At 42.8% G+C, this 21881-nt stretch overlaps 1 protein-coding gene across 1 annotated transcript in view; it reads left to right on the top strand.

Annotated features, from left to right (window-relative positions):
- TPD52L1 (TPD52 like 1) overlaps nt 1–21881 on the top strand; it is a 120234-nt gene that overhangs the window by 26372 nt on the left and 71981 nt on the right. Inside the window, exons 2-3 of the mRNA XM_083176680.1 lie at nt 14907–15022; nt 16138–16286. Coding sequence (XP_083032806.1) covers nt 14907–15022; nt 16138–16286 — 265 coding nt within the window. The remainder of the gene's footprint in view (nt 1–14906; nt 15023–16137; nt 16287–21881) is intronic.

A 21881-nucleotide genomic window follows, 5' to 3' on the forward strand; every position in this document is an offset into this window, starting at 1 on the left:
ATATTGCATGCATTGGTTATGGGGAATATGGGACTACATAAACTGCTATATCTGAAGCCCTGAACTTTCCATTTGTTTCTCAGTCAAACCCCAGACATTGGGAAATATTTTAGGGCTGATAATGTGACATAATGAAGTCCGCAGTAAAATCAGAGTCAGTTTATTGTGAGGCGTATCAATACAAGATGCATAATACACAGGAATTTGTTTCTGATAGCTACCACTCGCTGTGACAATATGTTACATTACATTACATTAGAACATACAATAAGACATTATGCAGCATATCAAACATGACAGAGGGAGGGGACATGACAGATTAGGTGACTTTGGTCGTGGATGTGTGAGGGCTACGCTAGTGAGGAATTGACTAGGATGGCTGCTTGGGGGAAAAAGGCTCATGTACAAAATGTTTTGCATACTGACTCGTGGTAAGGATATGGGTACCAATTTTCCCTTAGCTTGGGTCTGCTAGATTGGCCTTCTGGGGGTCCGGTTCCACAGTAAATACACCTCTCCTTACCCATACCTCCCAACTTCTGTGCTGATGAAATAGGGACACTCGCGCAGCAAAGCCGCGCAAGCGTCCGGAAAGGGGGCGGGGCGTATGCAAATGAGGGTACAGCTTATGCTAATTAGTCGCGACCTCATTTTCATACGAGAATAGACGCTGTTCGCATGTGCACAGCTTCTATTCCATTAGATTGGGGGGTCTCCCAACTGCCACCCCCCGCAGCGGGACAATGCCTGCTGCGGGTGGGACAGCGGGACAGGACCCGAAAATCGGGACTGTCCCGCTGTAATCGTGACAGTTGGGAGGTATGCCTTACCTGCCAGTCACCCCAGCACTGCCCTGCATCAATCTCCTTTGGCAGTGTGTTCATCAGTGCCAGAGACAGTGGGGAAACAATGTTCATAATTGCATATATAGTAATGTTAAAAAGTAGGTGGGAGTGATGGGGTAAATGTTTTTTACAATCTTGTTATTATTGCTTTAAATAAATATTGTTATTTACCCTCCTGGATTTTGTGTGACCTTTACCACTTTTACAAGGCTACTTCCTGGAGTGCCTGGCGTTGCCTGGGATTTTAAGAATGTTTGTTTACAAAAATCAAGCAGTAAATTGCTGCAGTTGTTCCGGAGTTATGCTGGAACATACATATGAGCATACAGCAAAATTGTTGTTTTTTATTAATAAAAAATTAACCATAATGCATTTTGATTTTGATTTTTTTTTGTCTTGGCCATGTTTGCGTGCCTGCTTCTGTACAAATATTATATCTGGGATGGACAATCCTCTAATGTCGAGCACCACCCTGTGTCTCTCTATAATGGACTGAGGGGTAGATTTATTATAGCGGCGCCTATCGCGCCGCTATAACAGTTCCTGCTTCGCCTCATTAGCGAGGCGAAGCAGGAGGGGACACCGACAAGATCTATTAAGATCTTGCCGCCGGAGTGGGGGAGCGCTAACTCCCCCCTCCGGCGATGTCCCTCCTGGAGACAGCGCATCAGTTAATACTGATGCGCCGTCTCCTTCCTCCCCCCCCGGCCGGCTCACTGCGCATGCGCGGGATCTCGCTAGTCTCGCGAGATCCCAGCGCAGCTCAGCTCCAGCAGCAGGGACAGCGCTGTCCCTGCTGTAGGTATAGGGCATCGCCGCCTGCAGCTGGCGAAGTCGACAGCTGCAGGCGGCGGAACGGTCAGCGATGCTGACTGTTCATAAATCTGGCAGGGGGGCAGTGCAAAATATCGCCCCTTCGCTATGCCTCCTGCCCCACACCGCCGGCGTTAGAGTAAACGCTCGGCGGGTGTAATAGATCTGCTATAACGCATGGGGATAGCGCAGATTCCCCTGATCGCCATATAATAAATCTACCCCTGTGTGCGGTTCTTCCTTCTATATATATATGTAGTGGCAGATGTTCAATTAGTTTAGTGATATCACTCAGGTGCATGAAAGGGAGGGGTAATACTAAGTAAGAGAAAATACATGGTTTCCCCCCGCACGCTGAATGATATCCGTAACCAGATTTTATCCGTAACCAGACTTAAATACTACTGTACACGATAATAGAATTCAGAGTTCTTGGTTACATATATTTGCAAATATATGAATAGGATCCAAAGAAGTCATCAATGCTTCTTTGTGTATTGGGGGTGCATTTCTGTTGCCAGTCCTGGCAATCAGACTGATCATGCCTAGCCAGATGACTTTAGGTTAACCTCTTGCAAAAGGTTGCAACATTTTACTTTTGATTCAATTTTGATTCAATTTGCTTTAAATTTCCCCAATTTGACCCCCTTTTGATTGCAGCGAGCCCGAAGCGTGGCGAGCGCACACATATACCTGTGAAGTTATGCGCGTCCCCTCGCCACGCTTCGGGCTCGGTGGCTCGCCACACTATATTAAATCAACTCCGTGTATAGTGGGAGTATGAAAAGGTCGGAGGACACGTACTGCCGCCCCTCGCTGGATCGCTGCGCTCGCCACGCTTCGGGTTGGCGTTCATCGTGGGGTGTTGTTAACAATTGGGGGGCATAGGGGGGGTATGCAATTAAAATTGGGGTTTGGGGGCTTTTTACATTGGGCCCAATGTAAAATTGGGTCTCAGGGACCATTTTACATTGATTCCAATGTAAAAATCGTGTCGATCGCATCGCATGCGATTTGGTTGATTTTATTTGGTCCCGATCAGTGTTCCCTCTAAGCCGTGCGCGCGCACACAACTTGACGAATGTGCGCACAGACATTACAACAGAGCGCACAAAGCAGCAGTGGTCCCTTTTTGCAGTTGTGGACTCAATTAATGTGTGTTTCACCCATTAAATGCATTGTGGGCTGTGTTTTGAATGTTCAAATGTTTAATATCATTTTGAAGTAAAGTTAGCACAAATGCTGAACGTCATTTTCCAGTTATATATAAGTGATGCACAAAAATTGAAATTTCCTTCCAAAGTTGCACAGCCAAAATCTTTTGCCGCACACAGCCTTCGTAAAATTAGAGGGAACATTGGTCCCGATGCTTAAGATAAAAATCACTGGCGCTGTGCTAGTAAACAAGTACCATTTTTCCTTTCGATTTAGAGAATGTGGGAGCGTGCATCGAATGGAATGTGAATCAAAATGGTCTTAAAAACTGTAGATTTCGATTCGATTTTGCTTCTATAAGCAAAATCGAAGTGTGTGTGTACACCCCTTAAAAGCAATATTCATAATCTAATACAGATGAAAGAATCCCTACAATGATTTACCAATTTTATATTACTTTTTTACCAAATGTAAATTTCTGCTCTTCCATTTGCAAGCTTGCTTGGGACCAGTAAAGAAGACTAGCGTGATGAATTGTAGACTCGGACATAATTTATACAGGATAACAAAATTTTGCTCTGGCATAATAAACATAAAGTGCTCTGTGGTGTTATTCCATAATTAATTCCATCAAAGAATCAAAAGCTCTTAATGTAATCTTTTAATAATCCTTCGTGAAATCACCTCTGAAATGACTCCTGAGTAATGCATGCAAAATAAATGAGGCAGGCATAGCTATACACTGTGTTGTCCTTTCCAGCAGGTGAGTTTTATTCCAGGCATCCTGCTGCTGAGCATTCTCCCAAACCAGAGAAACAAAGTATCAGAGCGGTTGGGGTGTGTGTGGGAGGCAGCGCTTTACAATTTAGAGATTTATTGTAGGGCATCTAGAAAATTAACTATTTTAAGCATCCATAGAGCAAAACACTTTGATTCTTTTATTCCACTAGAAAATGTACATGCGATAGGCAGGCAGAAAGGGCTTTCAGCGAAAGACAAAGAACATTAGGAATATAAAGATTACACAGTACTTATCTCAATCAAAGTTTTTCTTTGGTGAAGTGTTAGCAATTAAAATAAAGGCTGCACAAATAATCCCTACACAACTCCCCATTTAAAACTCATGGACATGTCATTTTATTTCTTTGTACTGTAAATTTGTTATTGTCAAATAATGTGATTGCTTTACATTGTATGATTTTCCAGGTACAACCGCTGTCCTATACTGTACATCATGGGGTACATGTTCACGGGTCTCATTGTGCTCCATGTACTGTTATTCTGGTGCCTTAAAGAACAGTTAGAGCTGCTGTGAAATACATGTAAATATAAAGCTGTTTTATGTAAGATTTTACATATATGTAGCTCTTGGCCTCTGAATTCCAAGGTGCCAATCCTATTAGCTGCCAGCCCACGAAATCATCACAGCAGTGGCCACACTTTACGGCAGCCAGGATTCGCACACTGCTTGCTGCCTCATAGGGTTAAGTGTGCCTGTGAAAAGTGAGATCGGGTGCTGTTGCTGGTGTTTAAACACTGACAAAGGCACATCTCATCCTTTGCATTTAATAGGATTGACCCCTGAGACCCCTATAGTCAAGTATTCAAAGTGACTAGTTCATAGATGAGCGCTTTAGATCCCAAAGTAAAATATGTCAGATCAACCTATTAAAGCAGTGGTCAGGAAACTCGGTCCTCTTTACCCCACGCAGTGCATGTTTTGCAGGTCTCCTCACAGAATCACAAGTGAAATTATTAACTCCACCTGCAGACCTTATAAAATGTGTATGTGAGTAATTAGTACACCTGTGCACCTGCTGGGGTACCAGCAAAACATGCACTGTGTGGGGTAATGAGGACCGAGTTCCCTGACCACTGTATTAAAACATGAATGTTTATTAAAGGTTTACATATATAAGAAGCTAACACTTATTGGATTAATATTTTGGTACTTGTGTATTATCATGGCGCCCATCGCATCGCATCGCATGCCACTAATTATGGTATGCGATGGCATGCGATGGGACCCGATATGAGCCTTGTCCCGGGCGTGAGCATACAATTTTAATATCGCGCTGCGATGCGATCATGCCCGATTTGGGCTTATCCCCATGTTAAATGCCCCCATCCCCCCCGACCCGATTTTTAATTGTATACCCACCCTGATGGGTAATGAATATGTTAGATGCCCCCCCATTGTTAACGCCACCCCAATATCAACGCGAACCCAAAGCGTGGCGAGCGCAGCGAGCCGCGGCGGTACGCATCCTCTGACCTTTTCATACCCCCACTATCCACGTCAGCGTGGAGTTGAATTTATATAGTGTGGCGAGCGCAGCGAGCCACCGAGCCCGAAGCGCTCGCCACACTATATGAAATCAACTCCACGCCGACGTGGGTAGTGGGGGTATGAAAAGGTCGGAGGACGCGTACCGCCGCCGCTCGCCACGCTTCGGGTTTGCGTTGATAGTGGGGTGGTGTTAACAATGGGAGGGCATTTAACATATTCATTACCCATCAGGGTGGGTATACAATTAAAAATCGGGTCTGGGGGGGCATTTATCATAGGAATCAGGCATCTGGATGCCTGTGCGATTAAAAATCGAATCCAATCGCATCGCATGCGATGTGACGTGATTTTTTGGTTGTACAATGCCCTACGATGGAAAAGGTGGGCGCCATGATAATACACAAGTACCAATATTTTTCAGTTATTAGATTTTTGCCATTTATAATCTTATCCCTGATGTGAGGTATTACAACGTTAGCACCTGAAGCCTGAAGTGTGGCATGCTTTAACAAAAATTAATCAAGTATACATAGATGGCATATTGCCATATCCATCACCCAACATTGGAAGTTTGTTATAGTAATTGTGAAAAATTAAAGAATCATGGTCATATGCTATGAAGATGGTCTTGTCACAATGTGACTTGTCACGTCCCATACATACTGTACATACACAGTTGTGTGCTGGACCCACTTATAGGACTCAAATTACAACAGTTATGCAGGTGAAGCAAAATTCCTGTCCTGATTACAGGGCTTATACAAAAGAAAAAAAGGGGCCTGCTCTCTGAAGAAATTCTATGTATGAGGGGGGGGGGGGGGGGGTTGGGTTTCAAAACCAGAAGTGAAGTTCCAAGGGATGGGGTGTAGTTAGAGCTTTGAATTGACATGAATAACAAGACCATAAAACTGGGTGATATCCAGATTGCCGACAGACAATGTCTAAGTCTAAATTGACAAAAGGGCAACTCAAGCAATTCTAGCCTGCTCCACTTCCAGCTTCCTGCTTTATATCAGACCAGTCAACATGTGTGCGCCCAGCGCTGGAATCTCTTAGGGGCACCCCAGATCACCAGCAAACTAAACATCCTTTATTAAGTTTGTCAGTGTGGGTGATGTGCATCAGCTGCACAGGGCAACAACAAAGTTAATCAGCATAGCTGCTTCCAGGGAGGAGGCACGAGGTGGAGTGCTCTACCATTATTTTGTGTATGTAAAGTAGGCTCTACAATTGTTGTTTTTGTTGTTGTTGTTATTGCAGTTTATTTATAAGGCACCACAAGTAGTTTGTAGTGCCGTTTATATGTCATACAGTAGAACAATACCGGGTGCACAGTACTAAAAGTAACAGTAACTGGAAAAATTAAAACAAAGCAAAGATAACAATTAACCTCATAATTCTCAGTACACAATACAGCTATGTAGGGAAGCAAAGTAGTTGTCCACGGGCAGGATGTCGTAGGAAGAGATGCAGGAAGTGAGAAGAGCTGCAGTGATAGTATTTGAGTAATAGATAGCTGTAAATTACCGTGTGAACTATGAGGGTCCTGCTCCAATAAGCTTACAGTGTAGAAGTAGGGGGAGACAGATGGGCAACAGGAAGTGCAGGCAAGGTGGCCTAAAGTTAGGAAGTGAGCATTGCAGGGATGGTCAGGACATGAGGTGGCAGATAGGGATAGTGGCCTTAGTACTAGGTTATGAGGAAGATTATACTTTGATGAGCTTGTGGGTTTTCAGTACTTGTTTAACGCTTTAGGAACGGCGACTACTGCACAGGTTCCATATTGGAAAATCACCCAGTCAAAAGGAGTGAAATTGCTCACGGGAGGTGTGCTACCAAGTACTGCAGAAATGCCTGTATGAAGCTTTGCAAGGATTATTGCTGAAGGGGGGCAGTGTAGCCAAAACACTTTGATACGCACATGGAATAGAGTTACCAAGGGAGATGAGATGGTAGAAGGTAGTGTGTAGAAAAATGAGGTTGTATATGTAGGGAGCATTGAAGTTAGAAAAGGCCTTGTACTGTATGTGAGAGTGACGAGTTTGAAAAACTATCTGTAGGAGAATGAGAGCCAGTACAGGGCTTGGTAGAAGTTGAGCGGTGGGAAAGGAAGATAAGTCTAGCTACAGAGTCGAGGACATTCTGGAGGGGAGCAAGCTGGTAGGGTGGAAGGCCATGCGATGACCAGTGAGTTAATGTAATGTTTTATTGCACCCTGGGAGAGAAAGGCCTGAAGCGAGCAATGTTGCACAGCTGGAACCAACAGAATTGAGCCAGGGATTTGACCTGGGTGTCAAAGGAGAGGTGGGATTCAAGAGCACAACCAAAGAAGCAGAGTTGGAGAACATGGTAGATGATGGTGTTGTCAACTGTGAGGGAGCTATTGGGGGGGAAACTCTGGTTTGAGGAAAGATGATGAGTTTGGTTTTGTCCATGTTGAGCTTCAGATAGTGCACAGACATCCAGGGGAGAGATAATGACAGGAGAGGTATAGTTGAGTGCCATTGGCATAGAGGTGGTATTAAAGGTCAAAGGAGGAAGAAAAAGGACAGATCCTGGATGATTGAAGGGAGTGAGGTGGAGCCCAGAGGCCGACACTGAGAAGGAGCACTTACTGTGGTATGAGGTAAACCAGGCCAGAACAGTGCTAGAGAGGCCAATGGTCTGAAGGGTGTGGAGGAGAGAGGATGATCCACAGTGTTGAAAACCGCAGGAAGATACAGCTGATGAGTAGTGAGAGGTGACCCCTGGACTTGGCTGAAAGATGGTTATTGGTGACCTGGGCAGCTTTAGTGGAGTGGGTGAAAGCCAGACTGAAGAGGATGGATGGATTTGTCAGAGAGGTAGCTGATATACAAAGCCGCTGAAATAGTTTGGAGGTTAATGGGAGGGAAAAGGAGAGACTGGGTGGTAGCTAACTTATGATGAAGGGTCAAGGTTGCTTTTTTTTTTTTTTAGAATAGGTGAGATGAGCATGTTTCAATGGTGAGGTGATAGTTGAAGAGTTGTGCAAAGTAAAAACATGCAATTGGGAAGAGGGAGCGGAGGAGGTGAGAGGAGAAGGGTTTGAGGGGGCATGTGAAATGTGGAGAGGATGGGATGTGAGAGTGAATTTCCTTGTCTTTGGTGCTGTAGAAGGTTGTAGATAGAGGTTGGAGGAGGTGGTAGTATTTCTTGTAGAAGGCAGGAGGAGATTTCTTGGATGGCCTTAATTTTGGATATGAAGGCGGCAAATCCAGTGGTAGAGAGGAAGGCTGGGAGGAGGAGTAGGGTGAAGAAGTGTTGAAAGTATCAAAGAGGAAGCGGGGACTGGAGGACTGAAATGAGATGAATGATTGGAAAAAGGATTGCTTGGCAAGGTAGTGGGCAGAGCTGTAGGAAGAGAAAATAATATTGAAATGGAGGAAAATTCACCAAAGAATGAGTTCCCCTCTAGAGGCACTGAGTATTAGCCGCAGGCAGCGGTGCACTTTCCCCCACAGGCTGACAGAGAGCTCCTGTCAGCCTGCATCGTGTCTCTGGTTGCCCAGCAACCAGAGAGCCCGGTTCTCCTTCCGTGGGGATAGCATCTCTGCTGCTGGTTGGGGCAGGTCTGCTGCTCCACAGAGGATTGGCCACCTTATCCATTTTAATGGATTCAGGCCTGGACAGCCCCACCAGTTATAGACTCTATTGCAGTCTCCCTGTGTATCAGCCAGGTTCCCAGCCTTTCAGATCTTACCCCTTTGGATATCCTCAGCTTCTGGGTGGACCTTTCTGCCATTTTCTGGACTCCTGCTGCACACCAGGTAGCTGGAGCCCTGGTTATTCTTTTCTTATCGAGGCCAGCAGCTTGTGGGTCAGTTTGTTATGTTCCTATTCTGTTTTGTTTTTGTGACAGTCTTTTGCCTTTTAAGGTTTTGCACCAAATATTGGCGGTTGCCCCTGGGGGCATATTTTCATTATGGGTCATTCCGTTCTCTTTTGTGTGGTTTGCTGTGTCTAGTTATGTGTGTTATTGTGCCTTGTTTAGCTTTATACTGTACCTTATGTTTGCGATGAGGTCACTTATTTATTTTCCTGGTTTGTGGCTCAGGAGCCGTTAGCTAGCGTTTCCCCAGTCAGGCCCAGGCACCCCTAGGCCAAATGCTTCTTATCGAGAAATTCTGATTTTTTTTATAAATTAAGTGCATTGTGTATATATGTCACAGTTATCTGGTGAGGGACAGGATTTGCTTCTGTTTGCCCACATATTTTATGATTGGCAGCCACAGCACTGGTTTTGCCTGGTACATTGACCATAAATAATATGAATTGATCCTGGTCCACCAACCCAAGGCACCCCTGCAAGTGTCCTGGGGCACCCCAGGGAGACTAGGCACACAGTTTGGGATCCACTGCTCTACTGTATTTTCTATGTATTGTATTGCAGCAGAGAACAAAAGAACAGCCATGGCTAGCCATGCTTAGCCATAGCCTAAGGAAGATAGATGAGATGGGCTCCTACTGTAATTCGCCCCTCCAGACGTGGCAATTAAAGGTGAAGAATAGCATTCGCAGGGACTGGTCATTCCTTGGGCGGACCAACAGAGTTAGTGTAGGATTCGCAGTGGCCATCCTAAACAACGGTCACAGCTGCTGGGTAACACCCGGATACATAACACTGAGCGGTTCATGAGCATTTTTACAGAAACCGGTACAGTTTTGACTGCAGGGGTTGGGGTGTAGAACAATGGAGGGGGACAGAGAAAATGTAAGTGCCAAAATCAAGTGCAGAGGTGAGGGTTGAATTATAGAAGGAGGCTATCTGGTTGGGGAAGGCCATGGTGGATAGAGGAGAAAAGAGAGTGAGAATAGTGGGGTCCAGAGCACTGAGATTGCATCTGGGGAGGTCAGGTCTGACCATGTGGAGGAGAGGAGGAGATGAGAGGGTGAAAGAGAATAGAATGTGGTCAGAGAGGGGGAAGGGAGAAAGGGAGCATTGGAGATGTCAAATGTATATTTAATAAATTTGCAGAAATAGCCCAAAAACATTATTCACAATGTCATTTGGGGTATTGTATTTTGAATTTTGAGGGGAAAAATTAATTTAGTCCATTTTGGAATAAGGCTGTATTACATCAAAATGTGGAAAAGTGAAGTACTGTGAATACTTTCTGGATGCACTGTACTGTATAATAACCAGTGTGGCCACATTCTTGCATCTGCTCCAGACTGAAAGTTGCTCGCCAGCCCCTGGCTTTGAGGGATTTGCATGTAGGCATTGGCGGATTCAGGGGGTGGGGGGCACCTGGGCACGTGCCCCTACCTGTCATTTATTTTGTAGCTGAGGACCAGGGCTTTCCAACAAGCCCAGCCCTGTGTCTCTAGGCCTCCGGGAACCCGAGATATTGGCTGGCAAAGCTGTAACGTTTTCTCCATAGGATAATATGGCACCCGTTAATTTTGACCCACACCCGGTTCCGACAGCTGCCATTTCCCCCCTGGTAACACAGAAGCTTGTGGTTGATTTCATTCAATTCCAAAGCGCTGGGCCTTCAATATGATACCAGGCTGGTCCATATCGGTCAATCGGTTCCAGAGATATTGCGGGTAAATCAATTTTTTTATTTTTGAAATGTCATTTCTTGGCTGTTCATGTTCTTTGAGGGAAGATTATTCTGGAACCAAACGTTCCAGTTCCACTGGACTAAAGTCATTCAAAGCCCACTCAAAATATGATACTTGTCTCATGTAAATGGGTCAGTTGGTTCCGAAGATATAGCCGGTTAAATGAGATAACTGGTTAAATGCACCAGAAAATGCAGGGACTAGGCTGGTGTAAAAGGAGCCAACCCAGGAATGCAATTTCTGGTGTGAAAGGGGTATTATTTCAAATAGCCGGGACCTGCAGTGCTCTGAATACAGCCAGGCTCTGCCAATATCAGTGGCTTTCACTTCTGCCTGGCGGCGGCTGTCCCCCATTTACCACGAGCATGTATTCTCCCTTGGCAATGAGCATGTAATCCCACAAGGCAACAAGCATGGAACCTCTGGCAATGAGCATGGAACCCTTGGCAATGAGCATGTAGATAAGCAGCAATTATGTAGCATAAATTTTAATAGGCATTATGGTGTTTGGCATAATACGTAATGGACATAATGGCGTGTAACTTAATATTTAATGGACATTTGGCGCACAATATCCCTGTTTATGAAGCCTATTGTGAATTTTGGCTTAATCTGTGTGGCATTATGTGAATTCTGTCTCAATCCATGTGGCATTATGTGAATTTTGACACAATCCATGTGGCATTATGTGAATTCTGGCTCAATCAATGTGGCATTATGTGAATGTTGGCTCAATCCGTGTGGCATTATGTGAATTTTGGCTCAATCCTTGTGGAATTTTATGAATTTTGGCTCAATCTGTGTGTCATTATGTGAATTTTGGCTCAATCCATGTGGCATTATGTGAATTGACACAATACATGTGGCATTATGTAAATTTGGCTCAATCTGTGTGTTATTATGTGAATTTTGATACAATCCGTGAGGCATTATGTGAATTTTTGCTCATTCCATTTGGCATCATGTGAAAGGGGCAAGTATAATGGGGTCTAGTATTTTGTTGCATAATGTGTAGAAGTTGTATATGGTGTGGTACACTACACTCAAGGACACGCCCCCTGTTGAGTGGCCACACCCCCTTTTCTGGAGCGGGCCTTCGGCACGCGCACAACTACGTCCTTCACTTTTGTCACCATGGTGGGCCTGTGTACTTTAAACGCCAGGCCCTATTTTCCACCCTCTCTCTGTTCTCCTCTCTCTCGCCACTCTCTTAGTATGTACACTGACACCACTAACAAACCCCTCCCCCTCCAAAACCCTCTCCTCTCATGGTGCCCCCCCCCCCCTGTCATTTTATCCTGTATCCGCCTCTGCATGTAGGCTCGCCTATTGATGAAGCCTAGCACAGAATCAGTTGACATAAAAGGTTATTGATAAAAGGGGATACATACAGATGACAGGCAGTCAGAATACTGATGCCATCAGCCCAAAAGATTGAATCCTGACAGGGGTCAAATAAATATACTTACCCTCCCCTGCTCCTCTTAACCCTCCTGTCTAGCAACCTAATTCCTGGACCAAGGTGCCTAACTCCTCCACTCCACAGCCTAACCCTAATCCTCCATTCACCACAACCTAACCCTTAATCCCCCTACTACTGCCTTAACCTAACCCCCCCTTCTCCAGCCTGACCCTAACCCACCCACCCCCACCTCCCATACCCACTGATTGGGATGCTGGCTATCTGTATTCCGGCGTTGACATCCTGATCCTATCTCATCCTGATCCTTTGTGGGTTCTGGCTCCAGTCTATTGAAGGCAGTTGTGATGCCAGCGTTGTTTTACTGACTGCCGGGATTCTGATTACAGCCCAATAAAACAATTAGAAATGTATCGCAGGGTCATCACTGGTAAAAGCATGGGATCTTTTCTAGTTATAACATTGTTAGTAATTTTGGAGAATGCAGTATGCACTACTAGTGACATAGGAGGACACACTGCACATTGCCTGTCCTCATTAGGTAAACATGCAAGAGATTTGTTAAAGTCCTTGTTTGAATTTAATTAATTGCGTACTGTACTTTCCCAGAATTTCTTGATCCCAACTCTCCTGAGATCCTGTGAGGGGTAGCCAAACCTCCTGCATCTACATAAGTGGACGGTCTGTGAAATTTGCTGTGAATTGTATCATTGTGGCCCCGCCGCCAAATACAAAATGCCATGATTCACAGCACCATAAACCCTGCAGTTTCTATTGGGATCTGCATTTTGAGGATCCCCAGAGTTGAGTCCTACAAAGTCACTAACTTTAATTTACTTTGTTTAACAACTTTTGTACCTCTTCTCTCCTGCACTGCACTGTCTGGGTCTCAAAACCCAGACTGTGGGGTCTATTCGTATAGAAAATGAAAACTGAATTGTTAGTTTTCACTATAGCATTTCAATATACAGTATAGCTTTAAGTAACAATTAATTTATAATTACCTTTCTTGCAAAAATTATAAAATAAATACTGTAAGGTACATAACGTTATACCACTATTAAGTGGATACCACTATCAAGTGGATGTCTTGAGAATATTGTTTGTAAAATATCTGGTCATTACTGTACATTTCTCAACATTAAGACACAATGGGATGAGATTTATTATAGAGGCACCTATTGTGCGGGTATAGTGCTTCCTACTTTGTCTCTCTACCGAGGAGAAGCAGGAAGCAGTAGGGCTGAGATCAGTGTCGGACTGGGGCATGAAAGGCCCACTAGGGGAATGCAGTGGTAGGGGCCCATGTTTAGCTGTGTGTTCGATCTCTAAAGGGTGTGTTGGCAGCCACCACATTGGTTTGCATAATTATTAGAGAGTACATGGGCTTGTCCCCTTGATAAATATATATTAGTAGTGCATTCATGATAACGTACCAATAATAACAGCAGAGTAATGCACAGTAGAAAATAGTCCTGGGTCATATTAATGTATAATTCAAGTGCATGGTCTGGAACTTATGCCTAGAGGAGGAGGTGGACACACAAGACCCCTGGCATCCTAGATTATTTCTATCATTGTACACCGTGATGGTTTTTTCTCGAGATGATGTGATTTGCAGAATCATGTCAACAGTCAACTAAAAAAAATAAAAAAAAATGTTGCCCCAAGCATTTACTATTTACTAGTGCTAATGTCTGTGTAGTATTATGAGTGACCAATAGCAATTATTTACTTTTTCATCTTTCTGGTTGTATGCAATATGTTTTGTAAATGACTTGGAATATAGGGACAAGTTCCATAGAAATATGATAATGGGGACATCTAAATTGTTTTTTTTTATTTTTTATTAATGTAACCAGAGATGCTCAGACATTCAGTTGCAGTTAAAGTTGTATAGTTCCTCTGTTTAAAAAGTTTTGAGCCTATAATCTATATGTGCGTAGTGTCTGTGAGTCTCCAAAACATTGCCATCTGCTGACAGAGAGCGAAACTACATCTCTCTATCACACATGCACAAACACAGAAGGTAGCAGACTAGCTTCCAAAGCTTTTTTTAAGCAGGCTTACTAGTGAGTCATATACAGTAACTACACCACCAGACTGTAAAACAATCACTGTGACTGCTAAACAAATAGTACATTTCACAGATATTATTTGTCTGCTATACAGGGCCAATACAGTAGTTGCAATAAATTATTTTATTTGGATAAACCTTGATGTGATGTACGAGTGGTTATAAATCAACTATTTTAATCTGAAAACAGTTGACAAAGTAATAAAAAAAACAATGGTCAATTCAATGTCAAGGATATACTGTATGTTGTTATTTCATGCAGAGTTAATTATTTTGGATCTTTGTGACTTCTGTGGCAAAATAGTTGATTGAAAATGTTGCATGTCGATTGGTCTAGCTGGAACAGCACTTTCATTACACCATTGTTTCTTATTGTGTGAGTATTATTTTTGTTGTTGTCCCCTGCTGTTGTTATCTGGTGTTGTGTCACATACTAGGAGATAGGACATGAGATCTCTCAGGACTGGACTTGACAATGAGCATGTTGCAATTCTAATGATCTGAACATGGGCAATTCCAGAATATTCCTGTTCCCAACAATTGCCATGGTGGTGCTGTCAAGTTTGAAACTGAAAAGGCCCTTTTTTCTTATAGCATGAACTGCAACATTGTCCTACATGACACTTTAATATGTAATTCTTGTTGATTTTTGTAATTATTTATTGTAATTATTTATCTATTATTATTATTATTATTATTACTACTTTTTTTTTAAAGATCTGTTGGATACTCAGCCACTCCAGGAAACAGAGGAGGATTTAGGAGCTGACATTGACTTCACAGAAATAATATCTGAGGAAGAGAAAGAAGAACTAAAGAATGAGTTGGCCAAGGTACAGTAGCTTTTACATTGTGTACAGTAACTTAAAGGTCTGCCTTTTTATGGAGCCTTTCTAATGTAGCAAATGTGCATGTTTTTTTTACACACTAGAAGGCATATTTATCATAATCCATATCATGTAATAAATATTTTTAGATTAAATATGCAATTTAAAAATGTATATTTTCATACAAATTTACTAAACTGCTCTTTCCCTGAATCAGGAAATAGGTTCCAAGAGCCTATAATGGTGAAGAACTGTAACCAGTGTGATAGCTTAAACTACTTCCTGGTTCATGCATCCATTGTGTTACCCCAGAGACCAACAGAGAGGGAGCCGAAGGATTGGATTCTAAATATTTGTAGTTAGACCCCAAAACATATATCCTACAAAATATTTACTGATAAGTAGACACCCCCCCCCCTAGAGGTTTAGGTATGGGATACTGGCAGTCAGAATACTGACACTGTGACTGACACTGAGACTGACACGTTCTCGTACCCGGACGGCGCAGTTATAAGTTAGTCAAGACTGACTTAGATTTGTAAGCAGGTGAAAAATCATTTGATGGTCAGCGACCATCGAATGATTTTGGCCCCATGCGCTACCCTGCAAATGGATGCAAAACATCCATTTGCAAAGCGGCAGGGCTGTGCGGACCGCAGCAGGGGGGTGAATTTATGCTGCTTAACGATTCAACCAGAATCACCACCCATAAGTGAATCTGAAATAATGTGAAAGGGTGTAAAAAGGTTAATACATCTGCTCCCATATGCTCTGTGATCTTGCCAATACACTCATTACAGCACAGGTGGCTATGAATTGGTTGGTACACCTGTTGTCTCACCTATGTGCCTGTAAGATAGTCATACATTAAAACATGCACTGCTGAAGAGGCACGTGAACCAGTGACATAATATAATCAATATAAAAATAACAATACTGCATTAATTAATTAGCATCAAACATAAATCATTCTGGAATAAGGTATAAGTCCCATTTTCCACTGAGCTTTTTACAATATATCACAATCTATGTCCTGTGGCAACAGCTGAATTATTGCACATTGTGAGACACTGTTTCTTTCCCCGTTTGACTGTACTGTATTTACCTCTGTGTTTAAATAGCTGGAAGATGAAATTGTAACTCTACGTCAAGTGTTAGCTGCCAAAGAGAAGCACCTGGCGGAGATAAAGCATAAGCTTGGAGTCAGCATGATGAACGAGCTGAAGCAGAACTTCAGTCGCAGCTGGCACGATGTACAGACTCACTCTGCGTAAGTAGCTGGCTTTTACATTGTGCTGAATGTACCTTCTGCTTACACTGTCACCATGAGAATTATGCTGAAATATTAGGTTTGCTTAGGTTATTATTGTTCACTAACAATGAAAGATAAATCACCTGTGAATTTGTGTCTTGAATTTATCATCCTAACTTGTTGTATTTTAAATATAACGAATAGCATAATATTGAAACATTGAAAGATGTGTAACCTGGGTAATTCCTGTGACCGGTAGAAATTTCTTCCCAACCCTGGATCCCCACTAATCCGTTCACTTACATGTGTGCGGCACAGCTAGATACAGGTGGCAAGAATGGCATGTTCCATGCAAGGTGCCCTATTGTGTTGCTTAAAAAATCTGCCCAACATATGTGTTAGTAAAATGTCTGTGTTTTTTAAGATTTTAAGGTGGAGATATACAAAACCTTGGCGGGAGATATAATGGAGAAGTTGCCCATAGCCCATCAGCTTCTGTCAGTGTAACTGCTATATCAATGATACTTAGAAGCTAATTGGTTGTTATGGGCAACTTCTCCAATTTATCATTTGAAGGTTGGTTTGGTATGTCTCAACCTAAGTAAGATAAAGATATTGGAGATGAAGACAGACCCAAGTAGTTTGTAGATTAGGTGACGGCTGTATGACCGGGTTAGAGGGTGTATGCTGTTCGTTAAGGTTGGTACAGTTAGGTTAGCACCTGAGAGAGCGAGAGAGGTCTCTTTGAAACCAGACTTTTAGCTGGATGGAGGGGTGGAGCTTAATCAGGCAAAGTGTAGGCCAGTTCCTGCAGCAGTCTCCAATTTAATGCACTCCAGCTGGCAATGCACCTGACATGCAGGCATGGGAGAAGATCAATTATGGTAAGTTGTGGACCAAAGATGGTGGTGGGCTTCTGAAGATGAACACTAAGGCGACTGCCTCTTATACCGCTGGACTCAAGTTTTATGGTAAGCTTGAGGGGAATTCTACCTCTTCCTTATACTGAACCAGGATTCAGTTGCAGCTTACTAAGGCCTCAGAAGTTAATAAAGCAACAGGAATGAAGTGTTCCTGTGTGATACTGGACACTGACAGTTTGGTTAAGCGAGCAAAGGTGGAGAAAGCAGAGCATCGCTTCTTGTGATGGGAATCAAACACCCAGCTAGACTACCTGCTGTGTTCTGCATTAGCCACTAATCTCCTGTGGTTTCTGAAACATGATGGTGAGTACTTAATTATTGTACAGTATGTGCAGCAGCACAGAGGAGTCTTAATAAGAGCAAGTTTTGGGTATTGTTTCTGTCTGTGTTGTCCCTCTTCCCACATCTGTCCTGTCTGATGCTTCCTTGTGTAATTCATCAGTAAAGCAAGGGAAAGGAAAATGTATTGTTTTTGTATGGATAATTAGTCAACCTAATGCAATTAGTGACACCTGAAGGAAGGTTTTTTTTTGGATCAGATATGATAATACAATTCCAGTTTCAGAAGTCTCCACAATTATACAAGTTCTACTCTGTATATTCAATTTGCTGGGTATTTGGGAGTCCTTTGTCAGCATTCATTTCTCATCGCACATTTACAGAATGGGTTTTAATTCGAGTCTACAAGTTTGGCAACTTTGTAGACCTCCATTTACTTATTTTTTTATGTATTGCTTCTAGCAGTAGTGTCCAAGAATAACATTTGTGGGTCTTCGTGAATGACATGACATGACTTGTTTTCAGTTTTTCATATGCGTCATTTGACTTTGAATTTACCTGTACAATAAGTTTGGCCTTTTGGATCTCACTGTGGTGTTCTTAGATAATTTCTATTTTTTTCCCATGACTCGCCCTTATTCTAATCGGCTCGGTACGGCCCGCGTGCGGCCGTACCGCCGATGTTTTCTCTCTGCACATGCGCAGAGGTCACTCTGCGCATGTGCAGGGGAATTCTCCGTGTTAAAAATTTAGACGCCGCAAAGGGGGCGTATAGGGGCGTGAGGGGCTTCATCCCCTCATTTCCCTATGTGTACGCCCCGCGTTTCATGGGCGTTCCCATGCAAACGCGGGGCGTACGCATGGTAATGAGGGCATGACGCCACTCATGGGGGCGGAAAGCTGACGTCGCCGGATGTCAGCTTTCAGCCCCCATACAAGCTACCACACGGACGATTGTCCGTGTGGTCTCAGCTTGCGGGAGCTGCCGCGGCGTGCGGTCCTGCCTTCGATGGTCGTCGACCATCGAATGCAGGGGGCAGCTCCCAGCATGGTGGAGGCGTACGCCTCCACCATTTTCGTGCGGTTCGCCAGCCGTCCGTGTACGGACGGCCGTGGCGAACCGTATGGTGGGCGGGGATTCGTCTGGTGCGGTCGGAGCCGCATATGCGGCTCGACCGCACCAACCAGAATAAGGGCCTCTGTGAGGACACTTTTTTACGGGGGGGGGGGGGGGGGGGGGGCTGTTCCATATTTTACACTTTATGGTAAAAAATCTTGCACATTTTTTGAAATAGTTATTAAATGACATGTGGTTTGAAGTCAATGATTGATTTCTTCTTCTAATGTTATATAATCTGTGATACCCTTTCTTACGCTAATTTAGTCCCAGATCTTGAGGAGGATCTTAAAGAGCAAGAAATGTTTCTTGAAAGCTACAACATAGACTTAATTTGAAGGCCAGCAGAAAATTTGGATTTATATGCGGACACCACAGGCTTATCTAGATTCTGTCTTGTTGTCTGGAACAATGGTGTGCTGACAGTGCTGGAGTGGTCTGGGGTTGATGACAAATGGGCCCTTTTAGGTCAACTGGAGTGGTTATAATTTCAGTTAAAAACTAAAGGCATTTAAACTGTGATGATACAGGAAAGGGTAAGGTTATTGGCAACATACTGTAGGCTTCCTAGTTTGCCATTGGAAAGACCGCATAATAAAACTGGATATCAGAATCATAAAGGGAGAGAAGCATTAGGATCACATCTTCTATAGTACAGAGAGCACTAAGTGAAGGGACATTGGTGGCTTACTTTTCAGTTGGGAGCCATAGTATACATAAATGTGACCAGTTAGGTTTTTTTTCTAGTCAGGAAAGTTTTGTGATTCTAAATGCTGGGGTTTATTCGGTCCTCCAATACTCAAGAAATTATGTTGAGGCAATTTTCAGGTCTACTGTGTGTTTGCAGAGCTTGGAATTGAGGAATTAGGGAGTTTGCCCTTTGCATCGCCTGAGAGAGTTTTCGCTGCATTACATTTCCAAAGTACATGTTGTAGGGGTTTGGCTATAACTCTTTTTAAATCAATCTAGTACTAAAACAGAAAGATGGAAAATGGGTAATAAGATTGTCAAGCATATAGTGTGGCGGTAGTCTAAATGTTTTGAAATGTATGATATGCCACACCTATTGTAGTGTTTTCATGCCACCCTCTTCATCATGTATGTTGACGTGTTACTGTATTCCCCTTCCTATTGTTCCTGTTCTTTTGTTGCAGCACCTGTGAAGTACCTATTATGGATCTTTTGGGTTGGAATCCGTGCAGATCAGCAAGAACAGTGGGCAGACAGTTGGGTTTTCCATGGAGTGAGGAGGTAAAAGCTAAACGAGTGAGGGCAATGATGTAAAGTACAGTCTTATAGAAGACCGGGCCCTACGTGGTCTTTCTACCTTCTGACATGTACTTGGAAACAATTTAGGTATGTGAGGTACATGTGAGATATTTTACATGGCATTAAATTAAACCTACTAAGGCTGTGACTGTCTCTTTTGAGGTTAACTTCAGTCTGCTTCCTGAAATTCCCTTAGACGCAATGGGGTTCACATGAATGCCACAGCTGTGGTGTCTGGATCTGCAAGACATTATTGATCAGATACTTTTGTACTCTGTACTGTAGGAGGTGTAATGCAAGCTCATGACGGTGAGACTAGTAGTTCCTTGGCAGATGGTACATCTTACTGTATGTAACAATTTCCCTACTATTTCTGTTACAAGTAACTGTCTATGGTGTGCTATTAGGGTGTGACCCTGGGGATGTGTCTGCAGTGCCCCTGAGGTGGAGTTTTTCTGAGGTGTTGATCATTAGGTTGACAAGCATAAGGTTGACAGTCAATAGGTCGCACACTATTGGTCGACAGGCAGAATGTCAACATGAGTTTTCATGTTTATTGGTGTCCATGTCGACATGGACACTGTATTGTGTACCCCGTACCCTCGCATGGCTCTCTGCGATCACCATGCTTCAGGCATGGCTAGGCACACTATTATATCCTCCCTATATGCCCACTGGGATGGTAAAGTATGAACAAGTTTTTTTTTTTATAATTCAATAAAATAAAAAGTCATGTCGACCTTTCGTTTGTGTCGACCTATTGCATGTCAACCTTTTTCATGTGTCTACCTTCTGCCTGTTGATCAGTAGTGGTCGACCTATTGACTTTCGATCTAGACACTGTTGATTTACATACTGTTGATCGCATACCTTTGTGCTATTGGTTTTGTAGACTGTATACTAGTGCCTTCAGTGGCATACTGTTGGAAATGAATGCTTAGGTTCTTGATTTACTTATTATATATTGATCATTTGTATATATACCATTGTAGACAAGGCAATGCTATAATGTTTTATATACGATTTACAGTTTCTTTATTTTAGTTACTACTACTTTATTTCAGCTGCTACAATTCAAACCCAGTCACGATGAGTAGTTTATGTCATCTTGCAGGAAAAACTTTTTAATATATGTATTTCAGACTTCCTAATGGTGGGTTTGATGGAGAACACTGCTGGAAGCCTTTTAGAGCCTAAAATGACAGATCACAAATAACAGCTTGCAGAGAAGTAGGCAGATTCCCCAGAATGTCAAACACCTTCTTGGAATGGAAATGACCTATAGATTTGTTAATTTGTATTCTTATTTTGGTGGCTATGTAATTCACTGATGAAAGTATACACACTCCTGGAAAAAGAGATTTTGAATTAAACAAAAGATACTTTGGAAAATAATTACATTCAAAAGGCAAATACTAATGAGCTTTAGGCAGTGTAAAATATTTAATTACAAACAAAACACGGGGCAAAATTTACTAAGAACATTCAGATTTTGTATACAACTGAATACGACTGTTATCGGTGGAGTATTTCATTTACACATTCGTATTCCGGAGCATAATTTACAAAGGGGTCGTATTTTTGAGATTCGTATGTTTCGATGGCGTATGGAGTCGTATTTTGACATATGTATTCATAGTTGTATTTTATATTGTTGTCGTATTTTCAGCGGTTTTAGCATGTGTTTTTTTATGTAAGTATTTTTGAAATACGATTCGTATTTTTCCAAAGTAAACTTAACTTACTGCAGTTATTGGTTAAAACTACAAACTTGGGTGTGTCCTAAAAGGCCTATTTAAGGCCCCAACATGCCCAAACTCCTTGTGGGTTGTAGATAGGTGTGGAGAGGAGAGTGATGGTGAGTAGTGTTAGTGGATTGGACTGTTTTATTGCGATTGCTGAGTGGGTGTTGTGTTGTGAGTTGTGTTTGTGTTACTTTATAAGTTTGTCTACATTTCTGTCTGTGTATTTTTTTTTGTAAGTCTTCAGTCTTTGTTTGTGTTTGTGTGTGTGTGTGTGTGAAGG

Source organism: Crinia signifera, chromosome 3 (genome assembly GCF_055691185.1).
Source record: "Crinia signifera chromosome 3, ASM5569118v1, whole genome shotgun sequence".
Taxonomy (NCBI): Eukaryota; Metazoa; Chordata; class Amphibia; order Anura; family Myobatrachidae; genus Crinia; species Crinia signifera.